A 17204-nucleotide genomic window follows, 5' to 3' on the forward strand; every position below is an offset into this window, starting at 1 on the left:
ATATATATTATTCAGAAGTCTCTAAAGAGGTTCTGAGGCAGGTTTTATCTGAAGACCAGCATATGTGTCTACTTGTCAAAGGTTTCTTGTAAGGAAATAAAAGAGACTGCTCTATAATGAGAATGCACTTCAGTCATGAGTGAGTCAGTCATAAAAATGTCAATGTGCTACGACAAAGGGAGAAATAATGTGGGACATTTTGCCTTGCAATACAAGAAAAAACACCTTTTCCTGTTAAAGTAGTCACCATCATCTTTTTCTTCTTTTGGCTGCTCTCTTTAGGGGTCGCCTCAGCAAAATAATCTGCCTCCATCTGTTCTTAGTATCTTTTTCTGTCACACCACAGGGGAAAAGGGAACAAGAATTTAAAAAAAAAACAGCAGAGGGCAGTAATACACCGCTGTAGCGTCTACTCTGCCTTACTCAAATTAAAGAAGAAAAAGCTGAAGAAGACGAAGAAGAAGGGGAAGTGGTTCGACACAGCTAGCTTGTATTAGTATTCAAAACAAATCTGATTTGTGTTTTTATGCGCGGAAAAGAAAGAAAAAAACTGTGCATAAAATGAAAGTTTTGAAGCTAAACTGAAAGCTCTTTGCTTCTGCTGTATTTGTCTGCTTACTGTAATTAGACACGAACTGAATATCTTGCCAGTCATCCAGCTAGCTCTACGTGCTAGCTCTTTTAGCTCAGCTGTCAGCGGCTTGTTTTGTTCTGTGTTAAGTGGCATCCCCAGTTATAACACATGAGTGTGTCGCTGGTCGTTATTCGTCTGGAGTTAGCCGACCAGTCACCTTTTCCACAAGGTTTCCAGTACTGCGCTGGTGAGTTTTATTCTCTTAATTTTCAAATATCTGCTGAAAGTTAAACAGCTAACCAACAATAGGCGTGAAGACCCAATTGTCCACTGTTAGTCGTTTTACTGTTTTCACAAGGTAATTTCAAACTAACGAATTGCTTCATTATAGCTAATGCCTGACTCTGTTCCTCTCGTGTGCAGTTGAAGGCATGTCAGAGGAGGAGCTGCAGGAGAAAGCTCTGGGTTTAGCCAAACACAGTCTGAGTGGAAAAACCGACCTGGAAAGATCAGCTGTGCTGCACCAGCACATCGGCAGCAGAGCCATGGGGGACATGGTGATAGAGACCTTTGAGCCCAGCCCAAGTAAGAATTTTCCTGATGTTTAAGTGTACCTATATATGACATAAAATATGAAAAGCATAAAAGGTCAGCTCTGAGTGCAAGACTTTAGTGTTTTTATCACACTGAACCTAATTCAGCATCTTAATAACTATTAATGTCAACGTTTGTATGGTTAGTAAATAATATTTCTGAAAAGCCAGGCAGGTGAGAAATAACAGGGAAGAAAATGAAAGTGTAAAATACTGACACCAGTAAAATACACTATCTTTTCCATATGTGGTCATCAGGTGACTGTGTATCATGTATAAAACACACAATACTTTCTGGCTATTTTGTTAGGTTTACACCTACTATGTCAGGCCCCTTTTGCATCCAGACATGCCTTAATTCTTCATTGCACAGGGCTAACAAGGTGCTGGAAATGTTACTCAGTTTTTGGTCTATAATCTATTGATTTGCTAGCTACGCATTCGTGACACATATCTCCCGTTCCACAACATCCCAAATATATTGTATTGCAGCGGTCCCCATCCTTTTTTGTGCCACGGACCGGTTTAATGTCAGAAAATATTTTTACGGACCGGCCTTTAAGGTGTCGCGGATAAATACAACAAAATAAAATGATACGACCAAGACAAAAACTGTGGTATTTTATAAATATAATAATAAATGCAGATTCACTGTGTAATTGTGTAACTTTATTAGCAGTGTCCTCCTGAAATGCGCCAACAACATTGAGAGTAACATCCTCCTCTCTGCCCCTTAATGCTCTTTGGTCACTATGGTAATGCAGAAATATTTCTTTCAAAATAAGACACACAACTACAACACGGGAAAAGACCCAGGGAAACCAAGGTAACGATAAAAACCCTGAAAACCATAAATTTCACAGCAGAGCCGCAACTCTCGCGGCCCAGTACCAAATGACTCACGGACTGGTGGCCCCGGGGTTGGGGACCGCTGTTTTATTGGATTGAGATGTGGTGTCTGTGAAGGTCATTCTCCCTGCTGGAAGCAGCCATCAGAGGATTGAAAATAGTCAGCAGCAATACTCAGATCAGCAGCTGTGGTGTTAAAACGATGATCAGTTGATACTGAGAGGCTCTTGACTCTAAATGTCCCGAGAAACTGTCCCCCACAGTATTATTCTGCCACCAGTCTGAACCATTGATGCAAGCCAGGATCCATACTTTCATGTTTTTTGCCTGAAATTCTCACCTTACCAGCCAGATTTCGCAGAAGAAAACTAGACTCATCAGAGCAGACAACATTTTTCACATCCACCTAACTGTTTGGCTTTGGTCAGTCTGTCTGAATTGTAGCCTGTGGAGATGGATGTGCTGGAAAATCCCAGTAGATTATCAGTTTCTAAAATACTCATACCAGTCCTTCTGGCACCAACAACCATGACATGTTCAAAGTAATTTAAGTCACCTTTGGCCTCCATAAATAAAATGTGCCATTTATACATATTCATCCTCTTTCTTGTCCTCTCATTTCTTAGTTTGTAGAGCCTCAGTTTCTCTTTTCGCCTCTACTCACATCTTACTTCATTCCTTCCGAGAGATGTGAGCTGAGGAAGCAACGAATTTTAAAGCCATTTTAAATAATTAGAACATTTGGCGTATTTAGGCGTAGAATAGGCCTGCATGTCTATTCTACCTGTTTTTTAATTCTTGTAAGCAGGAATGAAAGTAAGTTGGTTTTGTCTGTTCATACACATTAAAAATATATATAATCTAAATTGCTGAATTTCTCTTCCAGACACAGGTGGACGTGAGGAGCGGAACAGTGAAATTCAGGATGCAAAGACTGGTGTAGACAGTCAGGAGGGTGCAGAGGATAGGTTTACGACAGGCACAGCTCCGGACTCACCCTCCAAGCAGCTCCCGGACCAGATCTCTTTCTTCAGCGGGAACCCGTCAGTGGAGATCATTCACGGTATCATGCACCTCTACAAGACCAAGTGAGTCTCATCTGGTGTGTTTATGACAGATGTGATGAGGTGAACAATAGGGATCTGTATTTGGGCACTTTTTATCAGATCATTGTCGGCTAAATTGCAGCTGATAAAAGTCTGATGCTTTCTTTATCGAACTCCAGAGTCCACCTCAAACTGCATGTAATGATACAATTTCACTTCCACCATTTCAAGCTAACATTGACGTTTTAGTCACAATTCTTGTTTTCTTGTTTTTCCCTGCTCTTTATTGCAGCAAAATGACATCACTGACTGAAGATGTCAGGCGCAGCGCTATGGTGTGCATCATCACCGTCCCAGCGACCATGACCAGCCATGACCTTATGAAGCTCATGGCTCCTTTTAATGATGTCATGGAGCACATGAAGATCATACGGGACTCTACCCCTAACCAATACATGGTTCTCATTAAATTCTGCACACAGGTATCATCTCCTTCACTTTTCCCTCCGCAAGTGAAGTTTGAAGGATGTTGGTTTATGTTTTTGTAAGCCTGCATCAAAAAATTCAATGAATAGTAATAATTGTTGGTACTTGATGTGAGGTTTAGGCAGTTCAGGGTTTTCAGCCTCTCTGTAACATAAACAAATGCTGCCATATTGCAAAATGTTTTAGTTTTGTTTCTCAACTATAGTAATATTGATTTTTACAGTTTTATTTTATTCTCGCAGTTTTTTGGCAATAGACCTTGGGATTTTGATCAATTCAGAGTTCTGAGAGCTTCATGCTTAGAGATGACAGAGTATTAACTGCTGCTTTAATACAATTAACTGTATATAACTGTTCCAAATACAATACGTTTCCGGCTCTCTTATTTGTAGGCAGACGCAGACAGTTTTTACACAGCATGCAATGGCCGCCAGTTCAACTCTATAGAGGAAGCAGTGTGCCAGCTGGTCTATGTGGAGCGAGCAGAGGTCATCAAGTCTGAAGAAGTGAGTGATTTTTGGTTTTTAGCTTTTACACATTATTCAGTCTGCAGCAGGTGGGTGGTGTTTGTGAAGTTATTAGAGGATATTTATCTGAGAATATTAGAGATACACGTTAGTTAATGTTACAAGTGCATTGGTGGGAACAAAAACAAAAACGTTTGGTGATTTGTGGAAACAAGTCACTCTTTTTTTTTTTCTTTTTTTTTTTTAAATAGTCAACAGAGTCCATTAACAAAAACTTGGTTTGGTTTGCTTTGTGTTTTTTAATTAGATCCTGTGTTTTGGGAGATAGAATTGCTTTACAATTACTTACTTTTTTTGTCAGTGGTGTCTGGTATGAAACAGCTGGTTTACAGCAGGCAGTGTGCCAAAAATGTTTTAATATCACATTGACCATAACTTATACTGATTTTTTTTTTCCTCTAAACTGCAACAGTTTCTAAGAACTGCATTTAAATATAACCCCTTTTTGGCATTTTATATTACTCATTCTGCTTTAATAAAGGTGCTTTTGTCATCTTATGGTGTTATTTTTGTGCCTCTATTCTGAGCACATGTTAAAAATAAAAATTGCAAGCGCAAATGTTGCATTTTGAGGAGAAAATAATTTTGAGTGAAGAAAAGTATTTCAGTGTTTGCTCTTATCCATATACACTCACACAATAACAGTCCCTCTTGCTCAGTTGTTGGATTTGCTCAGGTCTCTGCTTTGTGTGCTGACAGACATCTGTGGACCTGCTCTCAGTGGGTCGCTTTTCCTCTCAACATATCTGCTCTGTGCATTAGCCACTGCATTCCGGAAACACGGTCCAGAATGTAGCTAAATCTAGTGGAGTGATTTAGTTTAAACTAGATTAAAACCAGCAAAAAAAATAAATAAATAAATAAAAATTATATATTTTAAAATATAATAATTAAACATACTAACCGAAAATGGATTTAGCTACATTCTGGACCGTGTGTTCGGAATGCAGTGGCTAGAAAGCTGATTGGCTCTTTTGGTCTCCAGTCAGAATTTTTGTATCCAAGTCTGTGATTGGTTGGTTTTGTGGCACACTTGTAACGGCTTACAGAAAGAATTGAGCGTGCAGGAAGCAGGGATGTTGAGAGCGGGAACGACACACTGAGAGCAGGTCCACAGATGTCGGTCAGCACACAGAGCAGAGATCTGAGCAAGAGCAAATATCAACAACTGAGCGAGAGGGGCCGTTATTGTGTGTGTATATGGATAATGGCAAACACTGAAATACATTTCTTGCATGCAGCAATGAATTTTGTTCGCTCAAATTAAACTTTTCTTCCCTCAAAATCATTTTCTCCTCAAAATGCAACATTTGCGCTTGCAATTTTTTTTTACATGCACTCAGAATAGAGGCACAAAAATAACATTATATCATCTCACCTATTGGTGTTTGCTGTTTACACCCTTTACATTGTGTGCAGCCAGAACGAATATAAGTCCGTTTAAATCAGTCCTTCTCTGTTGTTTCAGTATTAAAACCCAGAATTTTTTTAAAGTGATTTCTTGTCTCTTATCATCAACCTCCTTTCTTCCGTTCTTTCCTTCCTGCTCCGTCTCCTCAGGGAGCCAGTCTTCCAGTGATGGAGCTGACTGAGTTGCCCAAGTGCACTGTGTGCCTGGAGAGAATGGACGAGTCTGTTAATGGCATCCTCACCACTCTGTGCAACCACAGCTTTCACAGCCAGTGTCTCCAGCGCTGGGAAGATGCCTCGTGAGTTGAATGCACATACAAGTTCCCCTGTATTTACTACATCAGTTTCAACTTCGTAGTTAGCTAATTTTTGCTTACTCAATTTAAAACACTTGATATTAGACAATAAAACCTATTTCTGACTTACTTTAACAAAGTATGTGAAAAGATCTGTTCTTATCTGCCAGCTTTAAGTCAATCATGTGTGATAGTTTCTCTGATGTAGTTTAAATGCATTCACCTGATATTCACTCCACTGGATATTTCTCCAGGCTTTGTCATTTTGTGCCATGTGTTGTTTTTGTCCTGCTCTTTACATGCATTCTCCTGATTTACAAAAGACAACTGCATGTTTGTGACAAAGCCGAATGTGTGTTGTTTTCAGGTGTCCTGTATGTAGGTACTGTCAAACACCAGAACCAGTTGAAGAGAACAAATGCTTTGAATGTGGAGTGCAGGAGGTAAGCGGTTTCACTCTCCCACAGTGGTGTAATAGAAGATAATCACTTGATCTTCTTGCTTTTTGCTTTTAACCTTCTTTTTTTTTGTCCCTCATTGAATCTTTCTTCATAGAATCTGTGGATATGCTTGATCTGCGGTCATATTGGATGTGGTCGCTACGTTAGCCGCCATGCCTACAAGCACTTTGAAGAAACACAGCATACCTACGCTATGCAGCTCACCAATCACCGAGTCTGGGACTACGCAGGAGGTACTGGATTTTGTGCATGCTGCTGTTAAAATGATGCATGTTCTGCTTTTTCTTATTTTCTGTTGTACTTATACTGTTACAGCAGTTGATGCTCATATACTGTACTGGAGTTCAATATTGGGCTCGGCCTTCAGACTGCTTTTCAGTTGCTAAATGTATGTTCTTTCTGTCTATGTTATAGAGAAAGAATAGCTCTAATATGGCCATCTCAGTCACAGAAGTCTAACCTCATGTGCTATATCTTCGAAACTTCTGTTTACAAGGGCAAACCTATCACCAGAAAGCTGGTTTTAAGGGAGAAGAGATAAAACACTTTATACAAAGTTATACAAAGATTATTTTGAACCGCAAACCAGGCAAAGTTGTTGGTAGACTCCAAAAACAAAAAGTATGAAGCTGAAAATGAGCAGAATGGTTTCTCTTTAAGGAGGGTGGCTGTAAATTACCAGAATAATTTGCTGCTATAATCAGTTTTCTCCCCATAGGGGGCAGAAGAATACCTAAATAAGTTGGAGCCAGACTCATTATCAGCTTTTATGAAGTCCTGATAGCAAACAGTTCTGCCCTGTAGTAACTAGAGAGACAGTGAAGCCAAAAACAAGAAGGCAAAGTGTAAAAATGACAGAATAGTCTGTAATGATTTTATTTGATGTCTTTTGAAATGTGTTTTGGAAAGTATAATACCTGACTAAGGCTATTGCTGGTATTGTAGATAACTATGTACATCGGCTTGTGGCCAGTAAGACTGACGGGAAGATGGTGCAGTATGAGTGTGAGGGAGACACCTGCCAGGCAGAGAAAATTGATGCACTCCAGCTAGAGGTGAGCATCTGCTGTTGTTGTTTTGTAACGGCAATCGACATCAAAATGTTCTAAATGAGTTCTCTCTGTCTGCAGTACTCATACCTGCTGACAAGTCAGCTCGAGTCTCAAAGAATTTACTGGGAGAATAAGATTGTTCATCTGGAGAAGGAGACAGCTGAAGAGGTACTTGTGGACAAATGCAACACAAGTTTTGCAATCCCTTAATGAATATTGACTTATATCAGGCTGTAAAGTTTAGAAGAACCAAACTGAGGCATAGAAGTCGAGCTCTAGATTCCACTCGATTTACTGATACACATGGATGGTATGGTAAATGGACTGATTCTTATTTAGCGCTTTTCTACTCTCCTGGAGCACTCAAAGTACTTTATACAACATCTGAACTAATAATCACAAATGAACAATTCATAGCAAACACAAAGGTAAACACTTGTAAGTTAGACTGTGTTTCATCATGTTCTCTTGCTGACAACATCTTGAACAGTATTGGCTTATATCTACTCATGGGAGAACTGTTGAGAGCAAAGGACTCACTAGCTGCCCCAAATACAATGAACAATCGCCACAGACACTAATATAACTTATCACTTACAGCTACTTATTCACTTATAAAATGTACATTTCTTAGCAGTTTAGAGTGGATTGGTTTGCTAAGCAGCACATGTGCAGTAGTATAGGACCCCAGTCCCGGCTTAGTCCTCTTGACTAGTGCCTGTCCATCTCGATTTATCTATTGCCCTCTTGTGGAAATGCAAAACACAGGTCCTTTGTCCCAGCTGCCTTTTTCTAACCTCTATCTTTTTGTACATATTTCAGATAAACAACATGAAAGCGAAATTTAAGGAGACATTGGAGCGCTGTGATAACCTAGAGCGACGGTTAGGAGAAATGAGCAAAGACAAACAGAGCATAGAGAAAAAGTAGGTGTTCGGTTACTTTTTTATATTGTGTGTTCAGTGGTCCCAGTAGTTGTTGGTATCTGTGCTCTTTTTTTATGAACCAATTGGACAGTGTGGTTGCACTATAGACTTGAGTGTATAACGCAAACTAAAACTCTAAAAATTATTTAGTGGAGGAGATAAAGTTATATCCCCACAGCACATAAAACAATTCAACCAAGGCTCTCAATATGTAGTCTTGAGGTGGGAAAATTCCTCATTTCCTTAGCAAACGATTGTTTGACAGCTGAAAATGCCCTAACAAGCACTTACTCAGATCCCATTTTTGTGCTTTTTTTTTTTTTTTTTTTTTTTTTTAAATAACTGGAACTACAGAGGAAACAGGATTAAATGCCTTATTTGAAGGGTTGTCATTGTGGCTTGCAAAATGTGCAGTGGAGCAGTAAATCTTTGTTGCTGCATGGTCAACCAGGTATTGGGTGTGTCACTTCTATGATGCAGGCTCAAATTGATAGTAACATTGCTTTTCCTGCTATAACAAGCCAAAGTTTCTGCTGTTAAAAGCTTTATTTACATTACAACTTCTTAGTTTAGTTAAACCCAATCAGACACCCAGACTTTAGACCAAATAATCTATAGGGCTTGTTTTTGTATGGAACCTGACAACATGCAGCATTGCTGCATTTCTACTTTCAGATGCACTCAGTTGAACAGTCGAGTGGTGAAGCTGAGCCAAGAGCTGACGGAGGAGCAGGAGATGAACCGCTGTCTGAGAGCCAATCAGGCACAGCTGCAGGTACAGCTGTCAGAGGAGGAACGCAAAGCAAAAGAAAGCGGTATGTAAAGAGAGACCAATAAGTCATGTAGTAGTACTCAATATTGATGCTCTGTATTAACTCAGTGGGTTGAAAACTGTAGCATGCTGGTATAAACAGTTTTATCACAGTGGTGATATCAAGTTGTCGAAGCACAGCAAAAAATGGAACTTCTGAGGATGTTGATGCTTCAACTGAGAGGAAAAAACAAAAACGCTTCAAGTGCTGGACGTATTATTTTGTCAGCCTGCCAAATTCACAAATGAAAGAAGCCTCAGAGTGAACAATGCAGTGCAATATTTCCATGATTAATGTGTGATTTGTATTTTTTATTTTTAAAACCGTTGTGATACCCTATGTTCAGAGTAACATATACCAACAGGGAAGTGTAGCATGTTCAATTTGGCACAGCATGTTTACACATGCTGATAGAAGAATTTAATTTAGACTTTTTCAAGATTTTCTTTAATTGGCATTAAATAGCACCGGCTACAAATAAATGTGAACCTGAATTCTTTGTACACTTCTTGTTAGTTTTCATTTGTATATTTTTAATTTTAGTGTGTATATGCTCCAAATGCATGAGGTAAAGGCAATTGGTACAACACTGGTGGCCAGAGTACAGAAAGGATTCTTTTAGATATTTTAACTTCAAGCCTGCTAGTTCACTATTGCATCACCTATTGCTTTAAACAGAAACTGATGAAAGTAGTTGCGAATCTAGAGCAACGGGTTGGTGGAGAAGAATGAGTAACAGGACCGTTCCCAATGATTGGCTGCTGGTTGCTTAGAATATGTAAATACTCAAAATGAAAAAAGGACCTTTGACTATGAAACAGCATGGGTTATTTTTATTTCAGGGCTGTAGTGAGAAACTAGTTCCTCTTTGCACAGAAATATTTGCAAATCATTAACAAATTGCTTAGCCTGCGGCTGAGTACAGTCATTCTGCAAGCAGACAGGAACCACATACACCAAAGAAGTGTTTTTAATATAGATGGACAGAGTCAAACACTTAGGAGATTCATAAATTTTGTAAGCAGTCTCTCTGCTTTCAAACCAGCTTCAGTCTATATTTTCAGATTATTAAAATCTTCTTTACTTATGATTAAAATCTGCAGTGTAAAGCATTTACTGACACCTACTTTGTAGTGTATTACTATCAGAGCACCATTTGCTCTGGACTCAACACAAGGCGGCTTTCATCACTGTTTTGCCTGAGGCAAGTTAAGTATCAGGTCAGAGGTTTGAATGGAAATTTTAGGTTTACAGTTTCACCATACCTGTATTTTTCCTGGCACACACAGTTGTGAGGATCAAGATTATTTAAACAAATATCCTCCTGGGCATGTGCTGTGTGTTAATGTAGAAAAAAAAATATAGTAAAAATGTCAGTTTTGACTCTTTCACAGAATGTTATATTCTAAATGGACTGGACTTGCATAGCAGTTTGCTACTTCAGGCACTTTTTACTACAAGCTTCATTTACCCAATGTCACACACCCATTTTTGTGTGTGTGTGTGTGTGTGTGTGTGTGTGTGTGTGTGTGTGTGTGTGTGTGTGTGTGTGTGTGTGTGTGTGTGTGTGCGCCTGCCTGGCTGGTTTGGTTGGTTGTTTGTTTTTTCAATTCACCTAAGCATACTCATAGACACTCAGACTCCAAAGGATGTATTTGGGGGTAAGCTCAAGGTTCAGCCTCTTGCCCGGGGATGCTTTGAAATACTTTGGATTGCTGACTGGGGGGTGAACCACAAAGCTATAGTTAATAACCTGCTCTGCCTCCTGAACCACAGACATACATGTTCTTTCCTGTTAGAACTGACTGGGCTCGAATTGAGGTGATCACAGTCCTCCTGAAAAGGCTGTGCGATATGACCAAAATCTGATATCCCGATATAAGAATGTAACATTTTCTGTAAATTCTGTGAATCTCGGGCAGCTCGTCTTGCGGGAAGTGTTTCCAGCTGCGCGTCATGTAGCTGGAGTTGAGTGTTTTAACTGATGCATGAAACGATACATTTTTAGACATAAGTTGTAACGGCCGCAGTTTTCTTTGTGAGTATTTATAGATAGGTGTACTGCGGGGAAAAGCCTGTTCTAACATTTGAGTCTATGGTTAATTTTTTAGCACATGGCGGCTCTTTTTTAATCCTCATCCGTAAATAATTTGCTCTTTCACGTGATTCAGTTTATTTTGAAAAGTCTCGTTGTTGCTAACCACAACGCATAAAAACAGGGGCTTGTCCGTCTGTAGTGTGTTTATATTAAATATAAGAGAAAGAGAGAACTTTAAGAAATTAATATAGCCACTACAGTGACCATCAAAACGATGAAAAAATATTGCCATGAACAGTTTATTTTGCGACACCACGAAACAAACGATAGCGTAAAATGAAACGATAGACGTTTTTATATCATCATCCGATATATATCGTTATATCGAACAGCCCTACCTCCTGCTCATATTTCACTGACATGTACTGACAGATGATGATCTGATCATACAAGTTCACCATGTTATGTTGAATTTACTTTGCAAGCTCTTTGTGTTATATGAATCGAGCTAAAGCAGCATTTTATAGACAAGCTGTTTCTGTTGCTTTGTTTTAAATTATTTTGAAAGCTAAATGAGATTTCTTTTTCTTCAGAGCTGACCCAGAAATGGCATCTTCTTATTAGGGGTGCAATGATACACAAAATTCACGGTTCGGTTCGGTTCAATGCTTTGGTGTCACGGTTCGATATTTTTTCGATACACAATAAGGTTCATGCCTTTTTAATTTGTCATTTATTAAAATTATAAATATATATTTTAACGCAAAAGTACAGTTTTTAAATTTAATGTTGCTGAAACAACAAAGTAATAAAAAAAATCTCTCTGATCGAGAAATCACTCATCTTTGGAAAAGAGAGTTTATTACAGAGAAATGGCTCTTTCCAAAATAAAAGCTATACTATACGCTTCTTCTGGGCTATATTCTCAGCAGCATATTAAACATATCAGGTCCCCATAAGGAGAATCATGTGCTAACGGCTGTCTAAATGACTCGGGTAAAGTTTGTAGCATGCGTGCTTGTTGTTTTTGTCTGCTTCCACTTGTCTTTGCACTAGGATGTTGTCGGAGTAAATGTGCAGTCATATTCGTTGTGTTCCCACTAGTGCTGTCAGCGTTAATCTCGTTGAAATGACATTAACGCCACAACACGGCAAATCTCCGTTAACGAGCTACCGCGGATCGCCCCGTGCATGGGGCTGGACGGCCAACACATTAACGAGCTAACTGCGCTAACGCACTAGTTCCCACCAATGTAATTGAGCATTGCGTGGCACATCCAACATACTGTTTTACTTTAGTCCATGACTCGCTTACCTTCAGGGTCATACGTCACATGAAAACCAAAATAGTTCCAAACGCCAGATCTGAATGAGGGTGGGGGAGGTTCAATTTGCCATGTTGCAACGAGCTTAACTTCTGTCTCGCTAGCTTCCCCTGCGCTCAGTGAATCTGCGTTTGACTACTCCGCCTAGGCTGCACTGTCGAGCACAGATCCACTGAGCGCTCAACACAGACAGCATCGTCAGAAGGAAAGTTGATAAAATAAATTTAAAATTTTGTATTGTTCGATACATATGCGTACCGAACCGAAAGCACTGTATCGAACGGTTCAATATCGATACGAGTATCGTTGCACCCCTACTTCTTATGTTCTGTAAACTTTAGTAACTGAACTGCTCTTTCAGGTTTTTGCAAACAGTGCAGCCACTGATTATGTTAACACAGTGATCTGTTCTTGGCAGAGGTATAGCAGTCTTTTCTTTGTTTAGAGTAATTGTGGTGCAGCTTCATTTATTAGCAGCTGATATGTAGGTGGTGGATATGCAGAAATCAGTAATCTGGGTTAGGAACGGAAAAACTTAATCCACAGTGACATAAGTGTGACAGCATTCTAATCAAATATTAGTATCACGTCCAAGACTGGTAAAATCCAAGACTGTGGAGTTGACTTAGGACAGCTGAATGGGATCAATAATATACCAACCAGCTTGTCTGTATGAAAACACCAGAAGTCGTTTTGGGGTGGCAGTCGGCTAAGCAGGGTATTAAGAAGGAGTATCCTTTCTCCCAGTCACACTTTCACAAGTGTCACAATTTCTTGTCTGTCTTCAGAACGCCTGCGGTACAGTGCCAGCATGATATAATGATAATCACCTTTGCCAGTCTCAGCTTTCATTTGTTGTGATTAATTAGCTGAGATATATGGCAACACTAATACATCAGCGATAATGTTTGCTAATAATAACAGCTGAAAGGCAGACCTCCAGTGATGTGTGGAATGTGACGTGGTTGTTGGAGGGTTGCACTTTTTTTTTCTCCCCCATTTCTTCTATTTTGTGTGTGGCTGAGAATTTCCCTCCAAGATCTGTGACTTTACGCCCCTTGTTTCCTCGTTGTATACTGCTGATCAGCACAGGAAATAGAACACTGAACATTGTATTTCACATCAGCTCTTAGGGAAGAAATTATTTAGATTGTCAGCTTCAGACCTTATGATTATAATCTCTGTAGATTTCCATACTTTTTGTATAGCTTTTCTAATGCTTACGATTCTACATGTTTATGGAAGTTCGCAACAAGGTCAGCAATGGGGGTTGCATGTAATCAGTAGCATGTTTCAAGTCCATTTCAAGCAAAGCATTTGTTCTTTTACATTGTGTTTACGAGTTCAGCCTCGTGTAAATGCCTCAGCAGTTCCACCCCCACAATGCTTTAAAGTAGCTTTTGATGTTTTTAATGATAAGTTTGTCAGGTGAAAAATTTCAAACAGTGTTTGAGAGGACTTCAGCTGACTTTGCAACAGTGTTTAAGTTTATAGAGCTTCACAGCAAACTGTATATGTATAAATGGCTGTCTGTCCCTCAGTGACACATAACTCATTTGGTTATTTGTGTCATTTGAGGATTTAGCAAATGACTAGATGTGTAAGATCACAACTTAATACATCTAAGACCTGTAAAGCAGACTGACTGTTGAACAGGAAAAAAGTAAAGGGCACAGTGTTGGAGTAATAGTAATAACAAATCTGTATAAACACAGGGTTCCTGCAACTGACACTGCTTGGGCCTTTAAATAATATCATTACTCAATAAATGCTAGTTAGTTAAAACTGTTATCATCTGTCTGGATAAATATGAGTGAATGAATGAACACGTTTAGCTCTACTTTAACCTGTTCACTGTTTGTTCCTCGTTGGCTTCTTTTATAGACGATCGTAAAGATGGAACAATAGCAGAACTGCAGGAACAGCTGAGAGACGTGATGTTTTATCTGGAGACCCAGCAGCAGATTGAACATCTTCCACCAGAGGCTCGCAGCGAAATTCAAGAGGGACAGATCAACATCCCAGCCAGCCCATCTGACGGCGCTCTGGGTTCGGCAGGAGCAGGCCCTTCCTCTGGCAGGGGCAGAAGAGGCCGAGGCAGGAAGAGGAAGTAGGCATGGCCTAAACTCAACTGGAACATGCTAGAAACTGTGTTGCTGCTTCTCACTGTGGACATGTTTGTGACTGAGCCCAGCCCTTTATTCAATATGTATCTGCATTATTGTAATTCTTAATAGGGTAAAGGCAGGAAGAAGGAGTAAATGTTGATAATATTTACCTGCACATTTTCCTAGCATAACTCCTAGCTCCTACAAGAAGAGCATAAGAGAGGATCGCTCAGTCACTCAAAACATCAGTGTGATCTAAATGTCCTCTTCTCTTTCCAAAACTTAAAAGTATATATTTTGATCACAATTTATATTTATTTGATCAGAAATATTTCATCTGTGCCCAGGTAGTACCATATTATAGTACTTCTTTTCAAACACTGCGTGATCTTTTTATTATCTTAAAATGCAAAGATGGTTCTTTTACAAGTGAGAGAAGAATCAAGGAAATTTATGTCCACATTTTCTGAGTTTTTCCTTCATTTCTTTGGACTCGGCTGTTTCATCTGTTATGTTCCAATGTTTTTTTTGTTTCTCTTTTTGTTCCTCCACTTTAAGTAGAAACACTCGTCAGAGAACATGGAGGAGAAAATGCCTTTTTCAGCAGTGCATTGTATTGGGACAGGAGTCAGTGTTCACAGAATGCACAGTATTTTTGTATGAGGAGCAGGAAGCATGTTTTGCCATGTTTTCACCATCTAGGTTAGTGATTCCCAACCACTAGTACAACTTGTGTACCTCAGAGGATTCTACAGCATTACCAGGAAGTAGTTCAAAGGATTGTGTATGTTTGCTAATGATTTATTGAAACTATGTGGCTCCTTCCATCAATCTGTATTGTCCCAGTATCCCTTATTTTCCAGCTAATTTCCTGGAAATCTTTCTCAGAATTTCTCCCATAATATTCCCAAGACTGTAGTTATTGACTCTAAAACTAAAGTCTAATATGATTTTTTTAATTTACCCTTTAAAACTCTTAATATTACTGGCTGCTATTCTATTATTCCTCCATTTAAAGATGATTTTAAATTACAAATATTGTGCCATTTGATGACATTGACCTTTGGCTCTAAGACATTATGATAAGCATCTGTATTATTATGCCATATAAACATTAAGATTTTCAGAGAAATTATTAAAATAACCAGGGTACATTAGTTGTACCCTGGTTATGTGTTAAATACAATACCATACCAGAAAAAACACCAGAAGCAACTGTGACCTTTGCAGTTACAATCCTGAACATGGTGTCATAACCTAGATGATGAAATAAGTGACTCAGCTCCCTCCTTGAATACTAAGATTTTTTTCCCTTGCAAAATGTTCACAATAAAGTTTTAGATGAATCCCTAAGGCCTTAATTAAAAACTGGTGCAGAAAGCACACATTGATTTTTTTTTTATTTTTTTTTTTTATAAACAGCCACTCAAAAGATCATTCTATGCAAAAGATTCTTTACAGCCCTCTAAAAGGAACATAATAATTTCAGAAATATGAGATTTGCTGTCAGTTATTTGAGATGCTAACTGTGACATTGTCTGACAAGATATTTCACGCATATAGCCAGTGACGGCCAACAGGAACCAAGCTTGCTGGTTACTGTTGTTTGTAGACATGAGTATAGTATCGCTCTCGAAAGTTAAATGAAAAGATGTTTTTCCACAGTGATCATCAAGAGAAAAGCTGGAATGTACCTGTAGCGACTGCTTTGAGAGAGGAGATAAAGAGCTGTTTTTTTTTTTTCAGCCATAGAAGCTTTCATTTAAAAACAAAATACGGTAAGTCATGCTCCTGAAAACATCCGTTCATGCTGGGGTTTTGTTGTTTGTTTTATTGCCATGAAAGTGTTCAGTTTTTTGTTGTTAACACTAAAACTGTGCTGCCACTTTCAATAAAACATTTTCTGAAGTTTTTCTTGTTCTGGGGTAAAAAGTGTGTTAAGCTGAAACAGATGCATACTAGGTTGCCGTCAAGTGACGAATGATCTTTGTTGAAATGACATACTACGCAGCTGTGATGTTAAAGTGCAGACTGTCAGATCTAACTAATCCTTCTGCAGTCTACTACATTCACAGTTTATTACCAGCAGCCTGTTGAAAGTAAACTGTGTACATAGTTGGAAAACACAGACACGCTGACAGATTAAAAAGCTTGGTCTTCGTAGACACACCATCTACCTGGTAATTGGCATGCATTTCTCTCTACACTCCAAGACAAGTTTTAGGAACTTGTCATTTGTCACACTCTATACCTCCCCCCTGATGACATTTCAATCCTGTGCCTGTGTTTAGTAACAACTGTAGTCACAGGCAAATGATACTGCATGCAAACATTTTCCACACCTTTTATTTTTCTATTTATATCCCCAAGTATGGCCTCTAATGTTTCATCAGCCAGTGGAACTACAAGGGTCAGACATTTCAAGTTATTGATTAATCCTTGAGGAAAAATCAAATCAGGAGCAAGCTGGTTACAGTTTCCAGCAGCCCTAAATGTCCCCAAATATTTCCCTAAACAACATTTACAATCATATAGAGAGGAAATAAATGCAACGATTATTGGGGTTTTCTCTATGTTATTATAGGGTCTTTACCTTACACCTTGTGGCAGCTGTTGTGATTTGGCGCTATATAAATAAAATTAAATTGACTTGAATGTGTGGTCTAAATTTAAGGAAAACAAGCCTCCTGAAATCTTCCTT

General features: G+C 39.0%; 1 protein-coding gene across 1 annotated transcript; it reads left to right on the top strand.

Moving 5' to 3' along the window:
* The first annotated feature begins 454 nt into the window (after positions 1–454).
* On the top strand, positions 455–16399 carry brap (BRCA1 associated protein). Its single transcript, XM_085414545.1, has 13 exons — positions 455–821; positions 998–1159; positions 2903–3104; positions 3355–3544; positions 3941–4054; positions 5636–5784; positions 6149–6224; positions 6337–6475; positions 7188–7297; positions 7373–7462; positions 8117–8220; positions 8896–9035; positions 14280–16399. The coding sequence occupies exons 1-13, from the start codon at positions 743–745 to the stop codon at positions 14507–14509; spliced, it is 1785 nt and encodes a 594-aa protein (XP_085270671.1). The 5' UTR covers positions 455–742; the 3' UTR covers positions 14510–16399.
* The last annotated feature ends 805 nt before the right edge of the window (positions 16400–17204 follow it).

This window comes from Rhamphochromis longiceps, linkage group LG7, assembly GCF_057381845.1.
Source record: "Rhamphochromis longiceps isolate RC_006_pf linkage group LG7, R_longiceps_female_GT1.1, whole genome shotgun sequence".
Lineage (NCBI taxonomy): Eukaryota > Metazoa > Chordata > Actinopteri > Cichliformes > Cichlidae > Rhamphochromis > Rhamphochromis longiceps.

What these genes read in the sequence shown, in the direction of transcription:
- brap (XM_085414545.1), top strand. Translation starts at nt 743, where the DNA reads ATGAGTGTGTCGCTGGTCGTTATTCGTCTGGAGTTAGCCGACCAGTCA. An exon ending in AAACAGAGCATAGAGAAAAA is followed by an intron (nt 8,221 to 8,895) that starts GTAGGTGTTCGG and finishes TTCTACTTTCAG; the next exon opens with ATGCACTCAGTTGAACAGTC. An exon ending in ACGCAAAGCAAAAGAAAGCG is followed by an intron (nt 9,036 to 14,279) that starts GTATGTAAAGAG and finishes CTTCTTTTATAG; the next exon opens with ACGATCGTAAAGATGGAACA.